We start from the raw sequence: 23,387 nt of genomic DNA, 5'->3' as shown, positions 1-23,387 counted from the left end.
TGACTTCTCACGTCGTCACATCCCGCTCACTTCCAGTCCTGTCTGTACGACACGTCCGGTGTGCTTCTGGTTTCAGCGCCATAACTTACAATCTCAGTCTCCACCCTCTGAGGGTGATTTCCCACTGCCTCTATACCGTTATCGGTACCATTGGGGCCTGATTCAGGACTTCTTATAATTCTGCAACACTTCTTGGGCCCAAATTCAAGGCCTTGACACAAAATTTCAGAGCTGTAAGTCTCTGCTTTAAAGCCTCCTGCCGCCATTTTGGTTTAGCGGATCAGAGTTTACAAACTAAGACTAAACATTATGTTTGACCAAATACAATGGAGTGACCTTTGACTCCCAATACATTTTGAAGCACACTATATGGTTTGTAACACACTTGCTCTATACGCATGCTAAACTACTACGTAGTACAATACAAGCACTTCTTCATGCCATTCATTACAATTCCAGTGTGCGTGCTGTAACCACGTGTGCTGTCTGACAGGCAACTAAAATCTTGATTGAAAGATGCATAAATACATAGATAAACATCTGTGTTTTAAGGACATTAAAAAAATTTAAATTAAATCACCATCACAGTTTACGAGAAGTAAACTGTGATGGTGATTTTAATTTTGGTTCAGAGAGACAAATAGAGTTTTATTTAGGATAAAATTGACTTTTATTGTGAAATTGAACAGCTTCCTCCGGTCAGTGTGAGTCCTGTAAAGATGCTCGTGGACGATCACACACTACATGTTGTGTGATGTATATTTGTATCTATGTTGCAGTTAAAGGAGCAGCTGGATGCTGTCGACACCATCCTGGACCTCTGCACGCCTCAGCTGAAGCGCCGCCTGGAGGAAGTGCAGCAGGAAGTGATTGAGCAGTGGGAGGATCTCCGACAACACGCAGAGCAGAGGGATGAGGAGCTAAAGTTGGCATGCCAGAGATACCTGTTCCTTAACACGGTGAAGACAGATGACAGACAATTGAACATCGTTGATAATCCCATCATGCTTCTCAGATCTTACCCATGAGTCTCTGTGCTCTCCAGGCGCAGGATTACTTCCTGTGGTGCAGCCAACTGATCAGCGCCATGGCTGCTGAGGAGAGCATCAGCGACGTAGCGACGGCTGATCTACAGCTGGTCCAGCACCAGCAGCTGTGGGCTGAGATGGAAGCCAGGCAGGAGACCTACCAGCAGGCTCTGGACATGGGAGAGGAGCTGCAGATACAGGACAGGACCAACAGGAAGGAGGTGAGATTTCAAATTACTGGCTGTTTCTGTACAGCCTGGTGTCAGAGCTGTTTAACTGTTTCTTTGTGGTTCTTCAGGTGTCTGAGAAGCTGGAGGCCCTGCAGGCGGAGCGAGATAAGCTGGAGGAGCAGTGGAACAAGAAACAAAGCTGGTTGGAAATTGTCCACCTGGAGCAGGTCTTCTACAGAGACATGAACAACATAGACAAAATGTCCAGCTCGCAGGAGGTACATCCATTCTGTGTTTGTTCTCCAGAGAAAAGAGAAACATCACAACCCAACCAGAGTCTGATCACTGGTAATATCGCCACAGATCCTGCTGAAAAACAGCACCCTGGGAAACACAGTTGATGAGACGGAGGGTTTGATCAAACGCCATGAAGCTTTTGAGAAGCTGCTCAGCTCACAGGAGGACAAGGTCTGCTTCTGTGTTTAATTTCTTTCACTGCACTAGGATATGATGCTGCACTACAGTTAATCTCAAAATAGTTTTTCATTGTTGAATAGCAAAACAAAAATGTGATAACTTTACTTCGACTGCAACTGATTAGCATTTTCTCATAAAGACTGTGCACTGTGCTGGCCCAAAGCAAGGTGTTGCTCTGTTCATTCAAACCTTCCCTTCCCTTCCCTCCGTTTGGTACAGCTGTCGTCTCTGAAGGAGCTGGCAGAGCGGCTGAGGAAGCAGCTGAGCAGAGAGAAGAGCGGACGGGTCAAATCCAAACTCAAGGCCATGCTCAAGCGACGTGACAGGATCAAAGAGCTGTCTGCCAAACGCAGGGAGGAGCTGGAGCTTTCCAGGATGCTGTGCATCTTCAACAGAGATGTTGGCGAGGTAACCAACGAGTCAATCACAGAATTTCATCTGTGTGACAATATTGTCGAGGATGTTCTTCATTTTTATTGTTTAAATTCATAAAACCTGACCATTTTACAATTTACTGACACCGCTGAACAAATGTGTTTCAATCCAACAGTTTGTGGTTCATTTTTGAGAAAGTTTTTCTGGTTTAGCTACAGTCTGTTCAGAACGACTGTCTGTTGAAAGTGATTTCCTGTCTGTGTGTCAGGCTGAAGAATGGGTGTCCGAGCGCATGCAGAAAATGGTGGAGGATGGTAAACCTGACCTCAGTAATCTGCAGGCCAAGATGAAGCTTCTCCAGAAACATCAAGTGTTTGAGGCTGAGATCCTGGCTCACAGCGAGATCATCAGAACCGTACTGCTGGTAAGATCTGATGACATGAAACATGAAATCAGGCGATTAGATGAAGCAAAAAGGTATTACAAGATAGAGGAAGATGACATTTGATACACAAGATTTGATGAAATTAAGTGAGAGGAGACTCCACATGAAGAAATAAAATGAAACATCGAATGATACAAGATTTGAGAGTGTGCCAATGGCCAGTCATGTGAATACATGAATGAAATAGAGTAATGATGATGAGTTCTCAAAGAATCAGATTCGTTAACATGATTCAGTGAAATCAGATAAGGTAAAAATCATCAATTTAAAACATCTCAGATGTCATCCTGCAGACCCTCTCTCCTTGTTCTGTTCCTCCAGGCTGGAGAGGAGCTGGTCTCCCTTCACCACCCGAAGTCCAAGGAGATTAAGAGGAGTGCAGCCACCCTGGAACTCCACTGGGAGGAGCTGAAGAAGGCCATGGCCATCCGAGGGAAAGCTCTGGAAGATAACAGAGACTTCCTGGAGTTCCTGCAGAAAGTCGAAGAGGTGGAGGCCTGGATCAGACACAAGGTATGAGATGGGTTGGAGGATGGGTTGGTTGGTTGGGTGTTTACAGTGTTTAACTTGTGTTTGTTACCTGTCTGTGTTGCAGGAGGTCATGGTTAATGTTGGAGATGTTGGGAAGGATTATGAACATGGAGTTCAGCTGCTGAAGAAACTCAGCGAGTTCAGGGGAACTGGAGATGGGGTGAGGGAGCACTGTGGTGGCCTTCTGTTTGTCCTGTAATGAAGAGTCACATGTTACGGCGTGACTGTACTTTGCATAGGATAAGTCAGCTAAATGTTTAAAATCAAGAAGACAGACTGATGTTTGCTTCTCTTGCTTGCTTTCTTTGAATGTGAGAATATGTCACATCAATTCCACCAGTTACCTCTTAAATTATCTCTCTAAATGTAATATCATCCATCCGTTTTCTGCTGCTTATCTGGACTTTGTCATGGTGCTATCAATCTCAAACAAGGTAGTCCAAACTTCTCCAGCATTGTTTTCCAACTCCCCCGTAGGGATCCCATGGTGTTTTTAGGTATACACAGTATATAAATATACTGAAGGTGTGCTTAATCTGTAGGATGTGACAATGGATGATGCTCACATCAAAGCCATCAACAGACTGGCAGCCAAACTGGAGAAGAGACAGAGTGCTGATGAACTGGTTACTGTTAGACAGAGGAGACAGCAGCTCAATGACAGGTAAACACATTTATTCTCACTTCTTTGTGCTGTTTTCTGAATTTGACACTCAATATCTCATATAATTCAGGTGGAGCAAGTTTCATGGAGATCTGAACAATTACAAGAAAAAGCTGGAGGGGGCACTAGTGGTCCACGCCCTCATTAGAGAGCTGGAGGAGGTCAGAGACAGAGCAAACAAGAAGGTCAGTCATCTACCTTAAAACTACACATCAGATCTTCTGCTGAGACTTACATACAGGTTGATGTTGTCTTGACCTGGTCCTCTGTCTCTGTAGATGCTGCTGCTGCAGGGTCAGGATTGTGGGTTTGATGTGGACAGCGTAGAGAACCTGATCAGACGCCACGAGGAAACAGAGAGAGAGGCCAGGGTCATCCAGGAGAGATCAAAGGTGAGTTGGAGAGCTTGTTTAAACATAGGTCCATAATTACACCAGATTCCTGTTCAGTTTTGGTTTTCAGAGACAAGACAAGTCTGAATAAATCTCAGCGTTTCTTCTATTTCACTAAAAACACAGTTTAGCTGGAGGATGTTCAGACTCATCCAATCATTGATTCATCAGATTTGTTCATTTGTATTTTCAGGGAGACAGGAAAGTAAATGTGGATGTCATCTGAATAATAATGATTGCTAATTTTAATATTTCTGGCCCAGTTAAAGCATATAAATAAAAAAATTAAATAAAAGAGTCTTAAATAAAAGCCACATATAATGTTTGTCCTCTTGGACGCATAGTTGTTGTTTGAGAGAAATTAGTTCAAATCCTGGAGATCTGTGTGTGAAGTTCTAAAGTCATAGTTGCAACTTGAAATGTTTCCATTAAACCAGGCTACAGTTATGTAATCTTGTCTAAAGTAAACACTGGGACTACATAGTGTGATGTAGAGGGTTATGGGACACTGGGCGGAACTCATCGTTAATCGTTAATGAATGAGAGACAAAGAGCTGGTAGTCAAGACTGCCCTCCCTCTCTTGTCTACTCAGGCTCTAGAGAAGGAAGTCTCAGATCACCTGAAGGCTCGATCAGTGATGAGCGACAAGCTGAAGAACAAACAGAAGGAGGTCCAGCAAGCTCTGAAAACTCTGGACAAGGAGGTGAAACTCAGGTGAGGGAGCTTAAACTACTGCTTATCTCGTGAAACAACTCCTAATATTCACATAACGGCAATGGATGGAAACAAGCATTAATTTGCATTTTCTTTTGCCACATTAATTGAAATTCGGTTAAAATTTGAAATATATTTGAATGGAAACATGACTGCTGCTTGTTCAGGAAGGAGAAGCTGCAGGAGGCCCACCAGCTGCAGCTGTTCAAAGCCAACCAGCGCCTTCTGCTTGATTGGACTGTCAAGCAGAGCAGTGAGATGACAGGGAAAGGCCTTCCAAAGACTAGAGCCGAGGCCGACTGGCTCATTGTCGAGCATCAGGACTGGAAGGTGAGTCGTCCTGTACCATCTCTGTATGTTGTACTTCTGTTTCACTTGGTTAATACAGTCGATCAGGCCTATCAGTAAACCGAACTCTGCGGTTGGTACAGACGGAGATCGATGCCCGTACCGAGCGTATGGACTCTGTTCAGGACTTTGGTCTGGGACTGATCCGGTCTGGTCACAGTTTAAAGGCAGAGATCCAGAAGGCCCTGAACCAATTGAAGGAAGCCAAATCCGGTCTGGACCAAGCCTGGCTGAACCGCAACATGACCCTGGAGCAGGCCCAAACCCTGCAGGTGATGAACTGAGGCCAGAATATTTTTGCATTGTTGTATGCATCTTGGGATAATGTCGCTCATTGGACAGACTGGGTCTCCTTCCTACAGGTCTTCCTGGCCTCTGTGGAGCAGTGTGAGAGCTGGCTCAGCAATAAGGAGGCCTTCCTGTCCAATCAGGACCTCGGGGTAAGTCTGCGTTACTAATGTGGGAAAGTGTCAGTGTGGGCGAACAGTTTGCATGAATGTAATCCAGCTAAGCACCAGCTTCTTCTCTTGTGTTGGTGCAGAGCTCGGTGACGGAGGTGGAGACTCTGCAGAGGAAGCAGATTCAGTTTGAAGAGGCTCTGGAGGCACAGGTGGACCAGATGGATGAGGTGGAGAAACTGGTCCAGAAGATGATTAAACAGAAGCACTACGACTCCGTCAACATCAGAGCGAAGAGCAGAGCGCTCACTAACAGGTGATGAGAACTGACCAATGTGAAAACACTTTGAGTTTTGGAGAAAGTTAGAAGATGTCAGTTGTTGATATCAGAGTGAAAAGTGATTTAGTTTACCTGTCTGTCTGATCACCTGTTTGTAGACGGAGCCAGCTGCAGCAGCAGAGCAGATCTCGTCACAAAGCTCTGGATCAATCGATGCAGCTGCAGCAGTTCTTGTCCAGCAGCTACCAGGTACTGTAGTGGACTGTACTGGACTCAACTTAACCAAAGCCTTCTGTAGTGTACTTTGCTCTTAACCGTTCTCCTTTGTTCTGTTTTCTGTTTTTGTTTTACTTATCTTACTGTCTTACAACTAGATGATAAGTAGCTTACTAGTTTGCAACTAGCCTACATGTGTATGCTATCCATATGTGTAGTAAATATGTGTGAGGGGTGTGTAGTAAATGTGTGTTTTCCAGGTGTCTGTGTGGCTGAACGAGCGTAACGCGGTGGCGTTGGATGAGAGCTGGAGGGAACCAACCAACCTCCAGGCTAAAGTGCTGAAACATCAAAGTTTTGAAGCCGAGATCCTCGCTAACCGCTACAGAGTGGACACAGTCACCAAGGTGTGTGTGTGTGTGTGTGTGTGTGTGGTATTTTATTTAAAAGTAGAAAGCAGTTGTTAGGTCCGTTTGGTGAGCTTGCACTAAAATTTGAATCGCACTGAAGTGACCGAACAGGAAGTGACCTGAGTGGTGATGTCACGTCTCTGTACAGGAAGGAGAGAAGCTGCTGTCTGAGTCTCAGTCAGCTAAAGCGAAGGTTCAGCCTCGACTCAGAGAGCTGAAGGACAGCTGGGATGCTCTGATCCACAACTGTAAGGAGAAGAAAACCAGACTGCAGGAGGCCTACCAGGTGACTGAAGGCAGCATGAAACCTTCCTGAACTCTGCAGACTGACTAACAGTCGTTTAGTGTGATCTCACTCGAGGGGAAGAGACGTTACTGTTCTTCACCAGGTTCAGCTGCTTGCTAATTTCCACCTGCAGTCTCTGAGCCGGTTGACAGAAGTAATACAAAAACAAGTTAAAAATACAGTAAATAGTAAGTCAGATATGTCAAAATTACACCCACAGTGAGCCACTCAATATATATTTATAATCTCTACACAGTCCCACTATCTTTATGTCTTTAAACATTCAGAATGTTTCAGGAGAAAACTAATTTGTCACTGCAGATCAAGCATACTGGCAAGCAGCAAACAAATCTGTCCACACACAATTAAATTCTCTATTTTCCTCTGAGACTTTTCTTCTTTTGGATTTAGAACGTAACTAAGGAGACACAAGACAAGTGGCCACCGCTGTTCAGGTTTGGCAAAAGAAAGGAGACAAAAGCACAAAGTCAGGACAAATGTGACACACATTTTAGTTGACAAAGGGTTAAAACATTTCTTCCATTCGGTGTGCCATGGCTACATAAGACTGATTTGATTTGACTTTGATTTACACCAAGTTTTTTCTAATTTAGGGTTGCAGGTTATATCTGGTCTGTTAAAGGAAATAAAGTTTGCATGAGCTCATACACAAAATGAAAAGTCACTAAAAGAACTAGAGAAATAGAAACATGGCTCCCTGATAAATGAATAATAATGTTTGTGTTCAGGCGCTGCAGTTCCACCGTTCATTGGACGACATGGAGCAGTGCGTGGAGTCGGTGGAGAGGGAACTGGCCGATGAGGACTGCGGCAGCAACCTGCCGTCTGTCAACCGGCTGCTGAAGGCTCTGCAGGGTCTAGAGGAAGAGGTGGACGGACACAGAGACAGAATCCAGGTACACAACATGTGGTTCACTATTTTTTAGGGATGATTTAATAAAGTACTATGTATGCATATCATATGTTTTATTTTGAAAGGGTCTTGTGGAAACAGCGAAGAGCTTCCACTCTCAGGGAAACTTCCTGGCCGAGGAGATCCAGATCAGAGTGGCACACACCATCAACAGGTCTGACTATGAAACGACAGGGATCTGACAAACCTTTAACACTGAATTATACTCTTCATTGAACTGTTGACTATGTTAACTTCTGCTCTGTACTCTGTCAGGTACAACAGTCTGGCAGAGCCAATGCAGAGTCGAAGGGAAACCCTGGAAGCCTGGCAGGTTCTGTTCCAGTTCTACAGGGACCTGGAGGAGGAGGTGGCCTGGCTGAGCGACAAACTGCCCCACATCGCTGCTAAAGACTTGGGGAGCTCCTTGAGCGGCACTCAGCAGCTGCTCCACAAACACCAGGTCCTCACTGACCTCAGACATGAAGACGTTTTATTCAAATAATCTGACTTCATTGAAAGAATCTTCCCAAACTTTCCGCTCAGATAAGCTCAGTTAACTTAACTTTGTGTTTTTTTAGGCTATGATGCAGGAGATCTCAGGCCGCAGCCCATTGGTCCAGGCAGTTCAAGAGGCGGGGCATAGTCTGGTGAGGAGACATCACTCATTACTAAAACCAGTGGTGGAATGTGGTGGAGAAAACATCTCTGACAACATTATTTTAAATCCTCATAGGTTAGAGGTCGTCACTTTGCGTCTCACGACATCCGAGAGCGTCTTGAAGAGCTGAAGAGTCTTCACAAGGAGCTGATGAGGGAAGCGGCGAGGAAGGGGAAACTCCTGCAGGAGGCGCTCAGCATCCACACCTTCCTCACAGAGGCAATTATGACATAAACCTTTGTGTATGTGTGTTGGTGTGTTTTACTTCATTTGACGTGTGTGTTTGCATATTGAGGTGTCTGAGCTGGAGCTGTGGTTGGAGGATCAGCGGGCAGGTTTGGAGTCTCGGGATTGTGGAAGAAGCGAGGAGGCGACGGAGGCTCTTCTCAGGAGACTAGACTCTGTGGATGTGGAGCTGGAGAACCAGAGAAGGACGGTGGAGAGGCTGCAGGAGAGCGGAGCCTCACTACAGCACCTCGGGCATCCCGACAGGTAATCAGACGCAACAAACACCCGTGAAGTCAGCAGGTCAGGTCTGATGTTAGCTAGCAGCTAACAGTCTACATGAGGACTGACTGAAGTCTTTCTCTCTGTCTCAGCCACCTGGTCACTGAGTCTCTCTCAGTTGTCCTTGAACGCTTCGAGACTCTCCTCCGACTCTCCTCCACTCGGCGCACTGCTCTGGAAGACCAGCTCCGCCTCTACGTGTTTGAGAGAGAAGCTAAAGAACTTCAAACATGGCTGACCTCCAGGAAGGCTGTGGCAGAATCCAAGGACTGTGGACAAGATCTGGAGGATGTCGAGGCGAGTCGCACGAGTACAAGATTTGTTGATGTCCCAACATGTTTAAAATTAAAGCAAAATGTATGTACGATGTTCTTCTAAATGAAAACAGCTGTACAGTTTGTGCAGAAATGTGCAATGTATTCATCAGGCAGTGAGCAAAATAATATTAATAATAACTTTATTTATATAGCACTTAAAAACAGAGACATGCACATACAGGATTCAACGCCTCCCACGTGTCCATGTTGACTGCTCACATAGTCAGAACTCTCCACACTTTGTTTTAGGAAGTTGGAGATGGAGCAAGTGTGACAGAATTTACAAAAATGTAACCAAACTGAGTGTTTTTTAAACGAATGACACGTCGCTCAGCCTGTTAGCTGATAAAAGACCATTTGCTACTGTCTAATCTGAGGTGTAGGTACACAAAACTGTGATGCAAGATGAATTTAAATAGAAGATGTGAACGTTATTCTGTTGCTCATTGCAGGTCCTTCAGAAGAAGCTGGAGATTCTGGTTTCAGAGATGTCCAGTCTGGGTCGGAGCCGGCTGACCTCGGTACAGCAGCTCGGCAGAGGACTGCAGCAGGACGACCAGGCCCGGAGGAGGGATGACGCCCTCAGCGGGCTGTGGGACGACCTCAACAACAGCATCAGGACCAGAGAACAGGTAGAGCATCGTAAACGGTGCAGAACACGCAGAGAGAGGTGACAAGGTCAACAGTCTGTCCTGTTTCCTGCAGAGTCTGCAGTCGGCGAGGGAGACTCATCAGTTTCATCACGATGTTGACGAGCTGAAGGGCTGGATGGCTGAGAAGGAGGCTGTGCTGGACTCGGACACCCAGGACCTGAACTCCATCCAGACTGTGCTGAGACAGCACAAGGTGCTGGAGGTAGGAAACACCCAGCAGGCAGGAAGGACCCTCGGACCCCTCTCAAACTCTATAACCAGAGGACTTTGTTATATGTTTAAGTGCAGTACCTTACCAGAATGCAAAAAGCTCATATTTAGTGATGTAGTTTAATGACCTACAGCAGTGGTCCCCAACCCCCGGGCCGCGGACCGGTACCGGTCCGTGGATCAATCAGTACCGGGCCGCACAAGAAGTAATTAGTTATTTCTGTTTTATTTAATACGGTCATTTCGAAATAAAAAAACGTTTCAAAATAAAAGACCGCTCGACTTAGACTGGGACTATAATAAAGGGGGACTTACTACTTCTACTTCATCCACAGTTGGTAGGAGAAGAAGAAAATATTACTTAATACTTAATATTTTCTTCTTCTCCTACCAACTGTAGACAGTCTAAGTCGAGCGGTCTTTCATTTTGAAACGTTTTTTTATTTCGAAAGCCCCCCCCCCCGGTCCACATTAAAATTGTCAAGCGTTGACCGGTCCGCAGTTAGGAAAAGGTTGGGGACCACTGACCTACAGGATCGTCTGTACAAAAACAGTTTACCTGCCTTGCTGTTGATGTGTGCCAACAGAGGGACCTGGTTCGGATCTCTGAGGAGGTGACCAGGAGCCGAGACGAGGGCCGGGCTCTGAGCAAACGGCAGCCTCAGGCCAGAGCGGCTGTGAACCAGAGGCTGGAGGAGCTGGACGCCTGCTGGACCAGCATCCAGGACAAGGCCTCCCAACGCCGTGCCAGACTGGGTCAGGCTGAAGACATACAGAAATACTTATCCCACTGGACTGAACTCATGTAGGTCTTCACTTTAGCAGACCTTCAGGGATGATACAAGTTAATGTTATAATGTCTCCTTCTCATTGATTGTGTGTACCATCATCATCAACAGTGTGAATTTAGAGTATTTGAAAGGTGACACTGAAGCTGATTCAGTTTGTGTTGATGGACGTCTGTCTTGTGTCCCAGGGCCTGGCTAAGGGAGATGCTGTCTCTGGTGCGAGTGGAGGCGTTGAGCGTGGAGGGAACTGATCTGGAGCAGCTCATTAAAAAGCATGACGAGTATCGCTTCCAGATTGACAGACAGCTCAGCAAATCACAGGCTGTGAAAGAGGAAGGGAGGCGCCTGATAGAGGAAGGAAACTTCATGTCCCAGGAGGTAAGATCCAAAGATCTCAACAAGGATGGTCTGCTCATCACCTCTCTCCTGACATTGCTGTCTTCCTCTGCATTGTTTCCCGTCGTCCTCTCAGGTGGAGGAGCGTGTCTGTGAGCTGGAGGAGCTGGAGATGCGGGTGGAGAAGGTTTGGGAGGAAACCAGGTTCCTGTATGAAGAGGAGCTGGAGATTTCACTCCTGCAGAGGGACCTGGAGCAGGCAGAGCGCTGGCTGAGCTCCTACGAAAACACTCTGACAGCTGAGGACTATGGGGTACGTGTAGACGATAATGAGGAGTGATCAAAGACTGTGGCTAAGAGGTTGAGGGTTGTGTCCAGTCCAGAGGTTTTCAAGGTTTTACCTCACCCTCCTCAAAATTTTTGTTTTAGTTTGAGTTTTTATATTTGTGGTGACAGAGTCATGTCTCTAATGAAGGGTTACTTGTTTTGCTGCTATTCAAACATAAAGAACATTTAGCCGAAATCTTCCCACTACTGTTGCCCTGTGGGCGCTCTGGATGACTTCCAGCTGCTCAAAGCAGTAGGGCTGGGTATCGATTCAAATTCCAAGAATCGATTCGATTATGATTCTCAAGACTGAGAATCGATTATCATAATCCGATCCGATCTGATCCGATCTCGATTCGGGTTAGTGTTATTAAAACCATGTTTTTGAAGCCCTCGTTTTCAACAACTGAATACGTGCGCATATCTTTGCAAATGTAACCCGCAATCGCTTGTTTTCCCACGTTCATGAACGCATCATAGTCATTCTGACGGCCATTGAACGCACCTCGCATACAGTATGTGAGACGCCGTAGTGTAGTTTAAACCATAGACATATATACATAGACGCCGCATTGAGCGGGTTGGTCGTTGGTCGCGATACGTAAACGGCGCCGCCATATTGGTTCGGGCAGATCTGCCCGTAAACTAATACAAGGAAATGGACTGAACTTCATAAAGCGCCTTTCTACAGTACAAAGTTCTTTAAGTTAATGCCTCTTATACACCCATTCACACACACACTAATATATCTGGGAAACAAACAGGCACCAAAAACAACGTATGTAACTTTTAAAGTGATGATTATAAATGTTTACTCCTTATGTAAGCACCAAACCAACGTATGTATTTTTCTAATGCTGAGTGTTTACAGCTACTAATGTGTGTAACACTGTTACTGTGATGATAAATATTGAAATATTTATATTTAACATTTAATCTGTGTCTATAATAACCAGATCCTGAAATGTATGTGTGTGTAAAAAATGTGTTATATGTGTGTGTGTATATATATATATATATTATATAATATATATATATATATATATATATATATATATTATAATATATATATATATATATATATACACACACCACACACACACCACACACACATATACATATATATATATGTGTGTGTGTGTGTGTGTGTGTGTGTATATATATATATATATGTGTGTGTGTGTGTGTGTGTGTGGTAATGTGTATGTTCTGTACAGTGCTCTTTATTCAGAAAACCCTCATGTCACATCTACATTTCCAGGATCTTGGTTCTTATAGATTAAATGTTAAATATAAATATTTCAATATTTATCATCACAGTAACAGTGTTACACACATTAGTAGCTGTAAACACTCAGCATTAGAAAAATACATACGTTGGTTTGGTGCTTACATAAGGAGTAAATATTTATAATCATCACTTTAAAAGCTACATACGTTGTTTTTGGTGCCTGTTTGTTTCCCAGATATATTAGTGTGTGTGTGAATGGGTGTATAAGAGGCAATAACTTAAAGCACTTTATAGAAAGGCACTTTATGAAGTTCAGTCCATTTCCTTGTATTAGTTTACGGGCAGACCTGCCCGAACCAATATGGCGGCGCCGTTTACGTACGATTCAGCGCTCAATGCGGCGTCTATGTATATATGTCTATGGTTTAAACAGGGTGCACACCTGTTTTAATTCAATGACGCGACTAGTGGGGTTAAAGTTCACCGGGGGAAAATGTATTCAAATTTTAATTTAATTTAATTAAATCGATCTTTGGATGTACGAATCGATCTTAAGGAATTTTTATGCAAATCGATTCAAAATCGGAAAATCGATTTTTTTCAACACAGGCCTACAAAGCAGCAGGATCAGCTCCTGAGAGTGGCGCTCAGTCCAGATGATTGCTCTGCTATGATGCACACATCATTATACCTCAGTTTTTTCTGACTTTGTGAGGCAAAATATCATTCACAAGATTTTAGTCTCAAACATTTTGTCATACTTTCTATTACGGAGGATCTGTTTAGCTCTTTTTAGTCGTTGACGAATGTTTTCGTCATACTCGTTAATGAACCTGCAGATATGCTGTGTGAGGTGGAAGGTGCAGGTGATGTAAAAACAACAGGAAGTAGTTTGGCTGCTGATAGGACTGCTCCGTCAGCAAGGTTCAATCAAATCAACACGGACATTAAACATATTTGTACAAACTGATATCTGACTACTTCATTTTATCTGATTTCTCCCATGGATAAACGTCCGTAAATCGACTCAGGAGTCATAGAAATATAATGCTTGTTTATAACTGCAGAACTTTATGATTCTATCATTAGTTTCATTTTTAGTTCCTGTTTGTAAAACATAAAACAACTCTAAACTATGTTATATGTTTTAACACAAAAGGTTCTCAGGAATGTTTAGACCTCACCAAGGACTGAGTGGTATATCTCATTACTAAAATTCATTCTTGTGGTTCCTCAGGACTCCGTGTCGGATGTTATGGAGCTCCTGAAGAGGCAGGAGGACTTGGAGGCCATGATCCAGGCCCAGAGTGACCGCTTTATTGCACTACAGAAGAAGAAAACTCAGGTTGGTCAGGATGTAGGATGGTTGTAGGTTTGTGGACTGGAGCTAAGACCATCAATGTTTTCTATCCATTCTGAATCTTTTTCTTCTCAGAAGGAGAAGAGACTGGGTCTTCGTGGAAATGAGAACCTGGACTCTGAGGACAGAAGACCTCCAGCCAGAGTTACTTCCCTGAGGCGTAAGCCATCAGATCTAAAGACTCCACGAACCACTTCCTCCAGAGGAGTCAGTCGAGTCAGCAGTGGCAGGATGACAGACAGGACAATCAGAACGACCATGCTAGACAGGAAAACCAGTCTCACAACCCCTGCTGGTACCCCACCAAGCCCATCTGTCCACCCTGACACAGACTCGAGCTCCAGCACGAAGCCTCAGAAATGGGAGGAGGAAGAAGAGACCAGCAGTCCTCCTGCTAGTCCCAGCCCCAGCTCGACTGTAACGTCCTGGAGAAGTCGAATCAGCCGCTCAGACTTGACTCCTGGCAGTCCCCTCAAAGCATCAACTGACTCCTCCTCTCCAGAACGTCCTCAATCACCTCCAACCTCCTCCCCCAAACCTCCGCCATCCCCTAAAACCTCCATCTCTTCTTCTTCTGAAGAGACTCTTGAGAAAGAGCCTCGTCCCAGATCCAAACCGCCTCTGGCTCCAAAGCCCAGAATCTTCTCTACAGAGCCTATGTCCAGACGCCGCTCTGAGCCCCCGAGCCAACCAGAGAAGCCCACCACACCACCTGACTCGCCTCCACTAATCAGAAAGCTTGTTGCTCCCACTGAGCCGCAACCTTCCCCACTCGTAGAGGCATCTCCTCCCCCTGAATCACCACCGCCTTCAACGAAGGAAGACCTCCACAACCTGGAATCACCCATCAGCCAACGGCCACCATCTCCACCTGCTGCCAGACAGGTTACACCACCTGGCTCTCCGACTGCTGCACCAATCACAGAGGAGGACTTTAAATCAGCTGACCACGCTCCGCCAACAAAGGAGCTGCCTCCATCTCCTCTACAGCAACGGAGGAAGTCAGATGAACCACCAGATGAAGAACCAAGCTCCACGACGGAGGTACAAACTGTCACTCAAGTCAAAACCTGTCATGATGTCATTTATGTGTGAAAACTGATTGGTTCTCTCACACCTGTGGTGTTGCTAGGTAACTGCAGTGCAGCCAATCAGAATGGAGGGAACTCTGGAGATCAAACTGAAACAAGGAAGAAGCAAGGTGAGGAACTTCAGGCAGGATGTGAGGTGGAAACAAGAAATGTTTTTAAATTTATAATAATAAGTCACAATTTAATTGTACAATAACAAAAAAGGTTTGTTACCTCGACATAATGAAATAAAAAATAACTGCAAACAGTCTGTCTGTAAATTAGGAGATTTTTGTCTCAGCAAGACATCAAAGGACGTTTCCATCATGAATTTAAATGTTATGAAGTGGGCTCTGATTGAATTTATGGATCTGTACATCATGATTTGTTCTGTGGCCGTCCTGCCAATGAACAGAGTTCAAACTTTTGTGTAACAAGGCAGAGCCTCAAACAGTGGTGCCGTTTATTTTGAATTTTTCAGTTTAAATCTGATCGTGTATTCAAAACATGATGATGTCTGTTAATGACACAAAGAGGATCCGTTTTAATTAAATATAATCAAACAGGCATTGACATCCAACATTGCTGCGTTTGCGTTGTGGTATTTGGTGGTCATTGGCTGACAGGTGCATCTTGTCTGGTTGTGATTGGCTGCTGCAGGGTGTGGAGCACTGGGAGGAGGTGTTTGCTGTTCTGGAAGGAGAGACGCTCGCCCTGTTTGAAGACAGAGCAGCTGCTGCACAGGTACCAAAAACCAGGCCAAAAACATAAACACAACACTGATGGAGATCATATGAGGGTATGAACAGCGGAGTGTGTGTTGTGTTTCCACAGAAGAACACTAGGTGGCCTCCTATCAGCATGGTCGGAGCTGTTTGCAGGGAGAATGTTTACTGCAGGAGGAAGGATAACACCATCAAACTGATGTGAGTGAGCTGCACAACAACAGCATGATTTCACCTTATCAGTCCTGACTTTAATGATTTTAAAAGTTAGAAATAATCTTGATTTTTTTAGATGAACACTGAAGACATTAAAGCTGTAAAATAACACATATGGAATTGTGTGGTAAACAAAAGAAGTGTAAAATCTGGGTTTCGGTCATGTGATTGTGGAGGCCAGGTCATGTGATGCAGCAGTCCACCACTCTCTCTGGTCTTTGGTTGTGTCTCCTCGGCACTGGATCAGCCTCTCGGAGGCCATGAGTGTGTTGATGCTTATTCTCTGTTTTTTTACTGTGTCTAAACTGAATGTTCCGGGTGTCGTTGACTCGGCCATTGTCTTAAGTTTACTCGTCGTGTTTTGGTGCATGAAAATCTAGGTGTGTGGTCACCGACTTTTGATTGGCCCTAGCAGGAAGGAAGTGGGGCTAGCTGCAACCACTGAACAGTCACGGCGGCTTGTGGTTTTTGTTCTGAGCTCGACTTGTTTGTATAGTTTGTACTAGTGTTAACTTGTCTGTTGTTGAGGTTTCCTTTGTTACACAGGGACCGGGCAGGTTTACTGATTTGCACACACTTAGAGATATTTTCTGTAATATCGCTAATATTACTAATATTATCTCTAATAATATCTTTTCTGCTTTACTGTGATTTTTTGGTTCTTAGATAATAGTGACGTTTTTCTTCCTTGTGATGTTATTAAAATTAGCAGACTCTGGTTTTTAGAGTTCTCTTTTGTGATATTTATTTGTCTGAACAGCATCGCACTTTGTTCCTTTAGTTTACCTCACTGCCTTGTGTTATAATTAATCTAAATTTCAATTTATAAATATCTTTATTTTACTTCTCTTGTTACTTCCTTTTCCCACACGAGCTGGGACCAACACTGTATTTTAATTTATACTTTTGTTTCTGTCTTTGTGAAGCACTTGCATGTGTGTTATTTCAAAGTTTTTATATTTTAATGAATGATAAGGTGTGTCCAAAGTTTAGTACTGATAATGTGTATATTCATCCAGCAAATGATTGAAGAGATCATATAAGATGTACATTTTTTACACAAGACTGCGTTTTTATGGATGCATCAGTCCAAAAATCTAAAATAGAAGATGTACTAGCAGAGTATTCTCTACTTCAGGCTGGAGGACGGCAGTCAGTATCTGTTCGCAGCATCCAGCAGAGAACTGCAGCTGCTGTGGGTGAAGAAACTCCAGAACTGCCCCGAATCTGCCAGCAGCGACTCAGACGACTCAGGGTAAACACACACACACACACACACACACACACACCTTGAGTAAAGTACCTCAAATTGTCTTAGACATACAACAATCCTCGACATGTGCTGCGACAAAATATGAAATGAGTCAGTCATTCCTTGTGTTTTCATCAATATATTTTGATGAATTTTGATGTAACTCTGATTTAAAAAAAGAGGTGGAGCTTGGGTGGAGCTGAGGCTGGCTGAATGAAGCCTGTGATGACGCCTACCTAGTGCTGCCTCATCTGCCTTTCAGCTAATCTAAAAAGCATAGACGTATATACGTAGACGCCTCATTGAGCAGGTTGGTCTTTTACTGCGTTACGTTAACGTGTCCGCCATATTGGATGTGGCAGATCTGCCCGTAAACTAATACAAGGAAAAGGGTTGCGCTCTACTTTGCCACATCCAAAATGGCGTCGACATCGACGTACGATTCAGCGCTCAATGTGGCGTCTATGTATATATGTCTATGCTAAAAAGGGCAAAGACGTGGATCATTGAGGGACCTCAAGCCACTTGTCAATCAAAGTGTCCACGCTGTTAATTCTTCATAACTTTAAGCCTTATTATAATTTGAACAGGTGAGTTGTATATAAATTCACCCTCAGTACAGTTGGGAAATTAGCTATAGAGACCAAAACTGTTTTTTGTACCAGGCTGTAAACAATATAAGATGACTTAAAATGGCAGCTATATTTTTAGTTTCTGAAACAAAAAGCCAATGCCTGGCTCGTTAAGCTGGAAACCATTTTAAAAGTTAGCTTGGCTCTCTGTAGTAAGTTACAGCCAGTGAAGTAAACTTTAATATCTGGCACAGACACATTTTGTCTTGTGTGAATGTTACAGAAGCACATCAACGAAATGAAAATCAAATAAAAATAAATGAAAATAAATCATGATGTTTTAACAAAAAAAGATCTGAACATGAATGACATCAAATATTAGTATAAAGTAAAAATAAAATAAATTTGGAAATGTGTAATCAAAGAATTAATAAACAAGACTTGACACTTTCCATACATCAATATTTTCTTTTATTCGTGTCAGTGGCCAGATTTCTCTCACGTTGACTTATTTCTCTTTCTGAAATGAGAGCCGTTGGCATTGTGTGTCTGGTTTCTGGTGTGGAGTCAAACAGGATTTCTCTCAGTCAGACGTGTTTCAGACTGAAGTGGTTTCCTTCAAACAGCGTCAAGTAATTTGTCTTTGACTTTTACATCTACCTGTTCACGCTGTGTACTGCGGGGACACCGGGCACCTTTTAGGTGGGTGAGAGAGCAAAGAAATGAAACTAGCAGGACTTTTCTTTAATGAGATACTTGGACAAGGTGAATTACATTCAGCCAACGCACAATGGTGGAAAAACACATGGTGACACAGAATACAGCCGTCTGTCTATTCCCGCTGTCATGCATTATATCTGGTTTGGTTTGCAGCATGGACATAAAATGTACAGTACTGTAGAGGCAACGTGACTAAAACATAAAATACGCTGGTAAAATGATTTCTGCAGGGTTATATGTTTATTATACCTGCAGGATTGACAGGTGACTTATTACCTAACAAGATATAACTTTTAAATCAGAAAACTTTGGGGCTGTTGCAATGATTTTTTCTTTTTGTTGAAGCACTGCTACCAGATTCCTCCTGCGTCCGCTATGTGCTAAGCTAAGCTAATCAGGTCCTCACCATTTAATTTTTTTGTCCAACCCTTTCTGGTTAGCCAGCAGGCTAGATGTTGACCCCAGTGTTAATAACGGCATGACAAACATTCATCAATTACACCAAGACCCAGAGTTTTTTGTGATTGTAGCTGTAACGTATCTCACTTTTAATGAAGCTAGGCTAGTAGTTCCTACCTGTTTCCAGTCTTTGTGCTAAGCAAGGCTAAAAATTGTGTGGACCTATGTCCATAATGAACACCCAAAGGGGAAACTGAATCTGCAATAAAACATCACAATGTTTAGATAGCTTATAAGGATTTCCCAAAATCTTACAGCTACTTTAAAGGTCTATGGTACATATCCTAAAGACAGATTAATCGTATCCAATAAAGAATGACTAACTAGAGGTAAAACATCTTTGTCTAAGAGACAGGTTACCGGCTTAGATGAAGAAATTATTTAAGTTATTTGATGAAGGTTGATGGAAGAAAAACAGTCTAAATATATATCAGGTTTTACAGCTGTTTCCAAACTTGCTGTGTAAGAAGGCAATGCTTGTTGAGGGCAAGAGGTGATGGATTTTGTCTTGTTATAATTTTATCATTAAAGAAGCTCATGAAGCATTGCTACTTAGACCTAAAGGAATAGATGGTTCAGTGGCGCTATGGCTCTCGGTCAGCCTGGCGTTGTTCTTATTTTACTCTATTAATGAAGAGTAATAGGCTGCTCTGGCATTACAGAGAGCCTTCCTGTATGTTTTGAGATTATCTTGCCAGACTAGATGAGATTCTTCCAGTTTAGTGGCACGCCATTTGCGTTCAGATTTACGTGCTTCTTGCTTTAAGTTAGGAGTCTGCTGGCTATACCATGGTGCTAACCTCCTTTGTTTACTTATCTTTTTTGTCAGAGGTGTAATAAAGTCGAACGTCGTTTGTAGCGAGCCTGCAGCACTTTCAACAAGATGATCTACGTATTGGTTTACAACACCTGCAATGACCTCTGCTGAATTCACGTGTGTAATGTCAGAGGTCTAGTGGGAAAAGGAGCAAATGAAACCCAGACAAAAATTTACAGGGTTGAATTTTGTTCCCAGTCAGTCCCTGGTCTAAGGTCAGTTTGTCTCCATGACCTGCAGAAGTGAAATTCTTGATGGAAAAATGACTGGCCAATAGGTTGAACAGTGTGCTCATTGTTGCTCAGGTTTTGTAAGTTAAGCAGTTAAATGAATACAATTTAATGAATACATTTCTGACATTAACAATTTAACATATTTGTGCAGTCTCCATTATTGCTGTATTGATTTGATGAGTCACAGTGATCTGTAGTGAAGTCTTCAACATCATATAGACATCATATGTTTGTTGCATTACAAAGAGGCAGTCAAACATCATTTAAACTTGGTTTGTTTTCATCAATGTTCTGTGTGTTAACACCTGTACTCAGCATGAAAAAAATAATAATAATTAAAAAATATGCATATAGCTTATTTAGGTTAAATACTGTAAAAAACTTTTCTGAACCTGGTTTGACATAAATGTTCACTGATGGAACCATTCAATATATTGTTGCTGACAGAAGATGACCAACAGGACCTGGACCTGAAATATTCCCTTCATTGTTACCTAGTGAGCTAACATGTCAGTTAGATGAGTGCAGAAATATCTTCTTGTTGTTGTTCAGGAGAGCGTCTTCAGTCAACCTGAGTTTGGAGAAGTTGGCCGAGGCTCCGGATGATTCACCAAAACCGCTTGACAGAAGAACTGAGAGCCTGGAGAGACAATCATCCACATCACCCCCTCCCAAACCTCCACACACATACTACAACAAACACCGCTACCCTGAGGATGGAGAGCTCAGGACCAGAGGTGAGCTGACGCAGCAGGCAGCATGTTTTTTTTTTTTTACGATTATCAGCGAGTGATCTGTGTGGATGTTTATCTGATTGTAATTTACTGTACCACAGGTATACGCAGCGCTCAAGACCAGCCGCCTTCAGCGTCTCCTCCGCTAACCCCTGGCACCCAGGACCCGCCCACGGTGACACCCCAGGTAACAGACGACAGCACGGGCAAAGAAAAGACGAGGAGGAGTGTCTTCAGGAAGCTTTTTAATAAGAAGTAGAGTTTTTTAATTGACTATCAAACCATCTGACCTCTGCAGGGTCCTTCACTGTGGGAAGCCAAATGGTGCAGGACATTTGACTCCTTCAGAGATGTTAATATAAATATATTAAAAAACATTCAGACATATTTACCACACAAAATAGGGATACAATTTCCAGAAATTTCATGAATGCTGGAAAATGTGAATATGTTCATAAATACAGAAGATCAACCTCCAAATGTAACAATAATAAAATGAAACACAAAATTCAACAGAATCACAGAGAAGTGGACCAGAAGTTCAGAGCGGTCACATTATTTCCTGGAACCTCCAGTAAAACAATTTAAATGACAAAACAAAAAACAAATCTTGAGCACAGATGAGCTTCAAATTCAGATTAAACAAAAACATCATGTTTAAGACACTTCAGCATTGGCTTCTTATTCTTACTGATTTATCCAGAATTCAGAGCAGATGAGTTTCAAGACTGGAGACTGGACAGATGTGTGCAACAAACAACTTTAGACGTCTCTGAAATCTTCAGTTAATTTGATCAGCGTCTGATGGTTAATATCCTCTGAACAGTTTGAAGTGAACTTCATCTGAAGAGTTTTGCTCCAAAATATGATCTCTGCCTTTTGAAATGTGACAAAACGATTTACAGTCAATGAATTTAAACAGATTTGAGCAGAAAAGGTTCATCGCAGGGAGACAATGAACTTTGCTCAAAGATTCAGTGTTTTTGAAAATTAACTCCATTTATTTATTAATGAAAACGAATCCAAACAACTTCAGACTCATCCTCTCCCCCATTCAATCAGATCAATGAGTCAATCATTAAAAATAATGAGTCAGATTAAGACTTCAGAGAGAAATCAGGAGTTCAAACATGGAAATTAAAGTCGATTGAAGTTTGAGTCATTCACACTGTGACATAACGCCATCGTTTGTCTGCCGGTGCTCATCACATCAGGACAATGTTTGTTTATATTCACAGATTGAAATTCAAGCTCTTGATATTTTTCTATTAACTAATAATCTCATTTATTTTATTGATTACTGCACACTGTATTTACAATGTCAGCCATATTCTGCAAAATATTTCTCAGATTGAACTCATGCATTTGCTTGAACTGCACTGAATGTTTTAATTAAAGATTTCCATGTTATATCATCAGCTTCTTCCCCACGGAGGAGTTCTGTCATGTCATGTCATGTTGTGGTTGTGGCATTGTGTGTGAACACTGTCACTTTATTGATTTATTGATCAAGAGTTCAGTCAGTGACGTCTGAGGCGGCTTCAGGCTGCCGACAATAAAGTGATGTTTGGATCAATTTCATCTTTTCTAATGAGACAAAGACAGAATGTTTGTCTGCGTATACTTAAAACAAACATAAAATATAAAAGTCGAAGTAATTTTAATATTTTACTATTTGAAGAGTCAGAGCTGTACTTTGTCTTAACAACAGTGATGCTAAATCAGAACTGTGGAAGAAGAAATCATTATTTTTTTGTTCATGATGTCACGTCTGAGATTTTTTTACCCATCAGGTGTGAATTAACTGCAGCTTCTTTTAAAATACAAAAATGTGAATCTATCAGGTTTTGTCCAGAAGAATATTGGCTGAAAAACTCAATTTTAAATGCAGGACTTTTACTTGTAATGAATACTTTGTTGTATTGGTACTTTTACTTGAGTCAAGAGTCCAGAATACCACATTCTCTTCTAAAATCCTGTTTTTACATTAATGAGTCACAATCATCCAATAAAATCAGTGCTTTAATACTTTAATACTGAGGACGCATAAACTTTTACTGAAGTCCTTTTTCTCCTTCAGACCGGGTTGTTTCACACGTGTGTAGTTCCTGCTCTCGGCCTCACGGTGTCGCTGTCGCCGCAGTAATGCGCCTCCTCTCCGCCTCTCGGAGCTCTCAGTTTGAGTCTGCGGGCTCCAGCCGGCAGATTGTCCGGTTCAGAAGTTTATTTTCAGCGCTTGACATTGATTGAACCATTAACCCTGCGGCGCCAACACAGCTAATGATTTCCCTGCTTGTTTTTGTGCTGCACGACAGCAGGAAGTGAAGTCTCACTCACATTTCTGCTTTTTCTTTAATAATCCGAGGCCATTTCTCCTCCATCAGTTCACGCGTTCACTGCGGGGCATGTTTGAGGTTTCACATCAATATGACAACTTTTAAAAACACTGAATACTTCACTGTGAGCAGAGAAACTCGTCACAACTGAAGAAGTCTGAAGATTTTATACAATCAAAAATCTAATCAAGAACATGCAAAACATTTATTACAAA

At 42.8% G+C, this 23,387-nt stretch overlaps 1 protein-coding gene across 1 annotated transcript in view; it reads left to right on the top strand.

Annotated features, from left to right (window-relative positions):
- Positions 1 to 23,251, top strand: part of sptbn5 (spectrin, beta, non-erythrocytic 5) — a 48,055-nt gene extending 24,804 nt beyond the window's left edge. Inside the window, exons 41-79 of the mRNA XM_027278753.1 lie at positions 780 to 959; positions 1,046 to 1,249; positions 1,327 to 1,476; positions 1,562 to 1,666; positions 1,895 to 2,083; positions 2,319 to 2,474; positions 2,817 to 3,008; positions 3,091 to 3,186; positions 3,569 to 3,690; positions 3,761 to 3,875; positions 3,969 to 4,082; positions 4,676 to 4,797; positions 4,965 to 5,127; positions 5,229 to 5,417; positions 5,508 to 5,585; positions 5,687 to 5,859; positions 5,982 to 6,072; positions 6,300 to 6,446; positions 6,598 to 6,735; positions 7,485 to 7,652; positions 7,735 to 7,823; positions 7,925 to 8,111; positions 8,230 to 8,298; positions 8,385 to 8,528; positions 8,605 to 8,801; positions 8,909 to 9,113; positions 9,586 to 9,765; positions 9,839 to 9,988; positions 10,584 to 10,801; positions 10,973 to 11,162; positions 11,257 to 11,433; positions 13,916 to 14,023; positions 14,114 to 15,082; positions 15,171 to 15,239; positions 15,769 to 15,852; positions 15,943 to 16,034; positions 17,188 to 17,304; positions 20,655 to 20,839; positions 20,938 to 23,251. Of these exons, the coding sequence (XP_027134554.1) occupies positions 780 to 959; positions 1,046 to 1,249; positions 1,327 to 1,476; positions 1,562 to 1,666; positions 1,895 to 2,083; positions 2,319 to 2,474; positions 2,817 to 3,008; positions 3,091 to 3,186; positions 3,569 to 3,690; positions 3,761 to 3,875; positions 3,969 to 4,082; positions 4,676 to 4,797; positions 4,965 to 5,127; positions 5,229 to 5,417; positions 5,508 to 5,585; positions 5,687 to 5,859; positions 5,982 to 6,072; positions 6,300 to 6,446; positions 6,598 to 6,735; positions 7,485 to 7,652; positions 7,735 to 7,823; positions 7,925 to 8,111; positions 8,230 to 8,298; positions 8,385 to 8,528; positions 8,605 to 8,801; positions 8,909 to 9,113; positions 9,586 to 9,765; positions 9,839 to 9,988; positions 10,584 to 10,801; positions 10,973 to 11,162; positions 11,257 to 11,433; positions 13,916 to 14,023; positions 14,114 to 15,082; positions 15,171 to 15,239; positions 15,769 to 15,852; positions 15,943 to 16,034; positions 17,188 to 17,304; positions 20,655 to 20,839; positions 20,938 to 21,095 (6,480 nt within the window). The 3' untranslated portion in view covers positions 21,096 to 23,251. The remainder of the gene's footprint in view (positions 1 to 779; positions 960 to 1,045; positions 1,250 to 1,326; positions 1,477 to 1,561; positions 1,667 to 1,894; positions 2,084 to 2,318; positions 2,475 to 2,816; positions 3,009 to 3,090; positions 3,187 to 3,568; positions 3,691 to 3,760; positions 3,876 to 3,968; positions 4,083 to 4,675; positions 4,798 to 4,964; positions 5,128 to 5,228; positions 5,418 to 5,507; positions 5,586 to 5,686; positions 5,860 to 5,981; positions 6,073 to 6,299; positions 6,447 to 6,597; positions 6,736 to 7,484; positions 7,653 to 7,734; positions 7,824 to 7,924; positions 8,112 to 8,229; positions 8,299 to 8,384; positions 8,529 to 8,604; positions 8,802 to 8,908; positions 9,114 to 9,585; positions 9,766 to 9,838; positions 9,989 to 10,583; positions 10,802 to 10,972; positions 11,163 to 11,256; positions 11,434 to 13,915; positions 14,024 to 14,113; positions 15,083 to 15,170; positions 15,240 to 15,768; positions 15,853 to 15,942; positions 16,035 to 17,187; positions 17,305 to 20,654; positions 20,840 to 20,937) is intronic.
- The last annotated feature ends 136 nt before the right edge of the window (positions 23,252 to 23,387 follow it).

This window comes from Larimichthys crocea, chromosome V, assembly GCF_000972845.2.
Source record: "Larimichthys crocea isolate SSNF chromosome V, L_crocea_2.0, whole genome shotgun sequence".
NCBI lineage: Eukaryota > Metazoa > Chordata > Actinopteri > Sciaenidae > Larimichthys > Larimichthys crocea.
The sequence above is the reverse complement of the archived record's forward strand: the minus strand, read 5'-3'. Positions and strand labels throughout refer to the sequence as shown.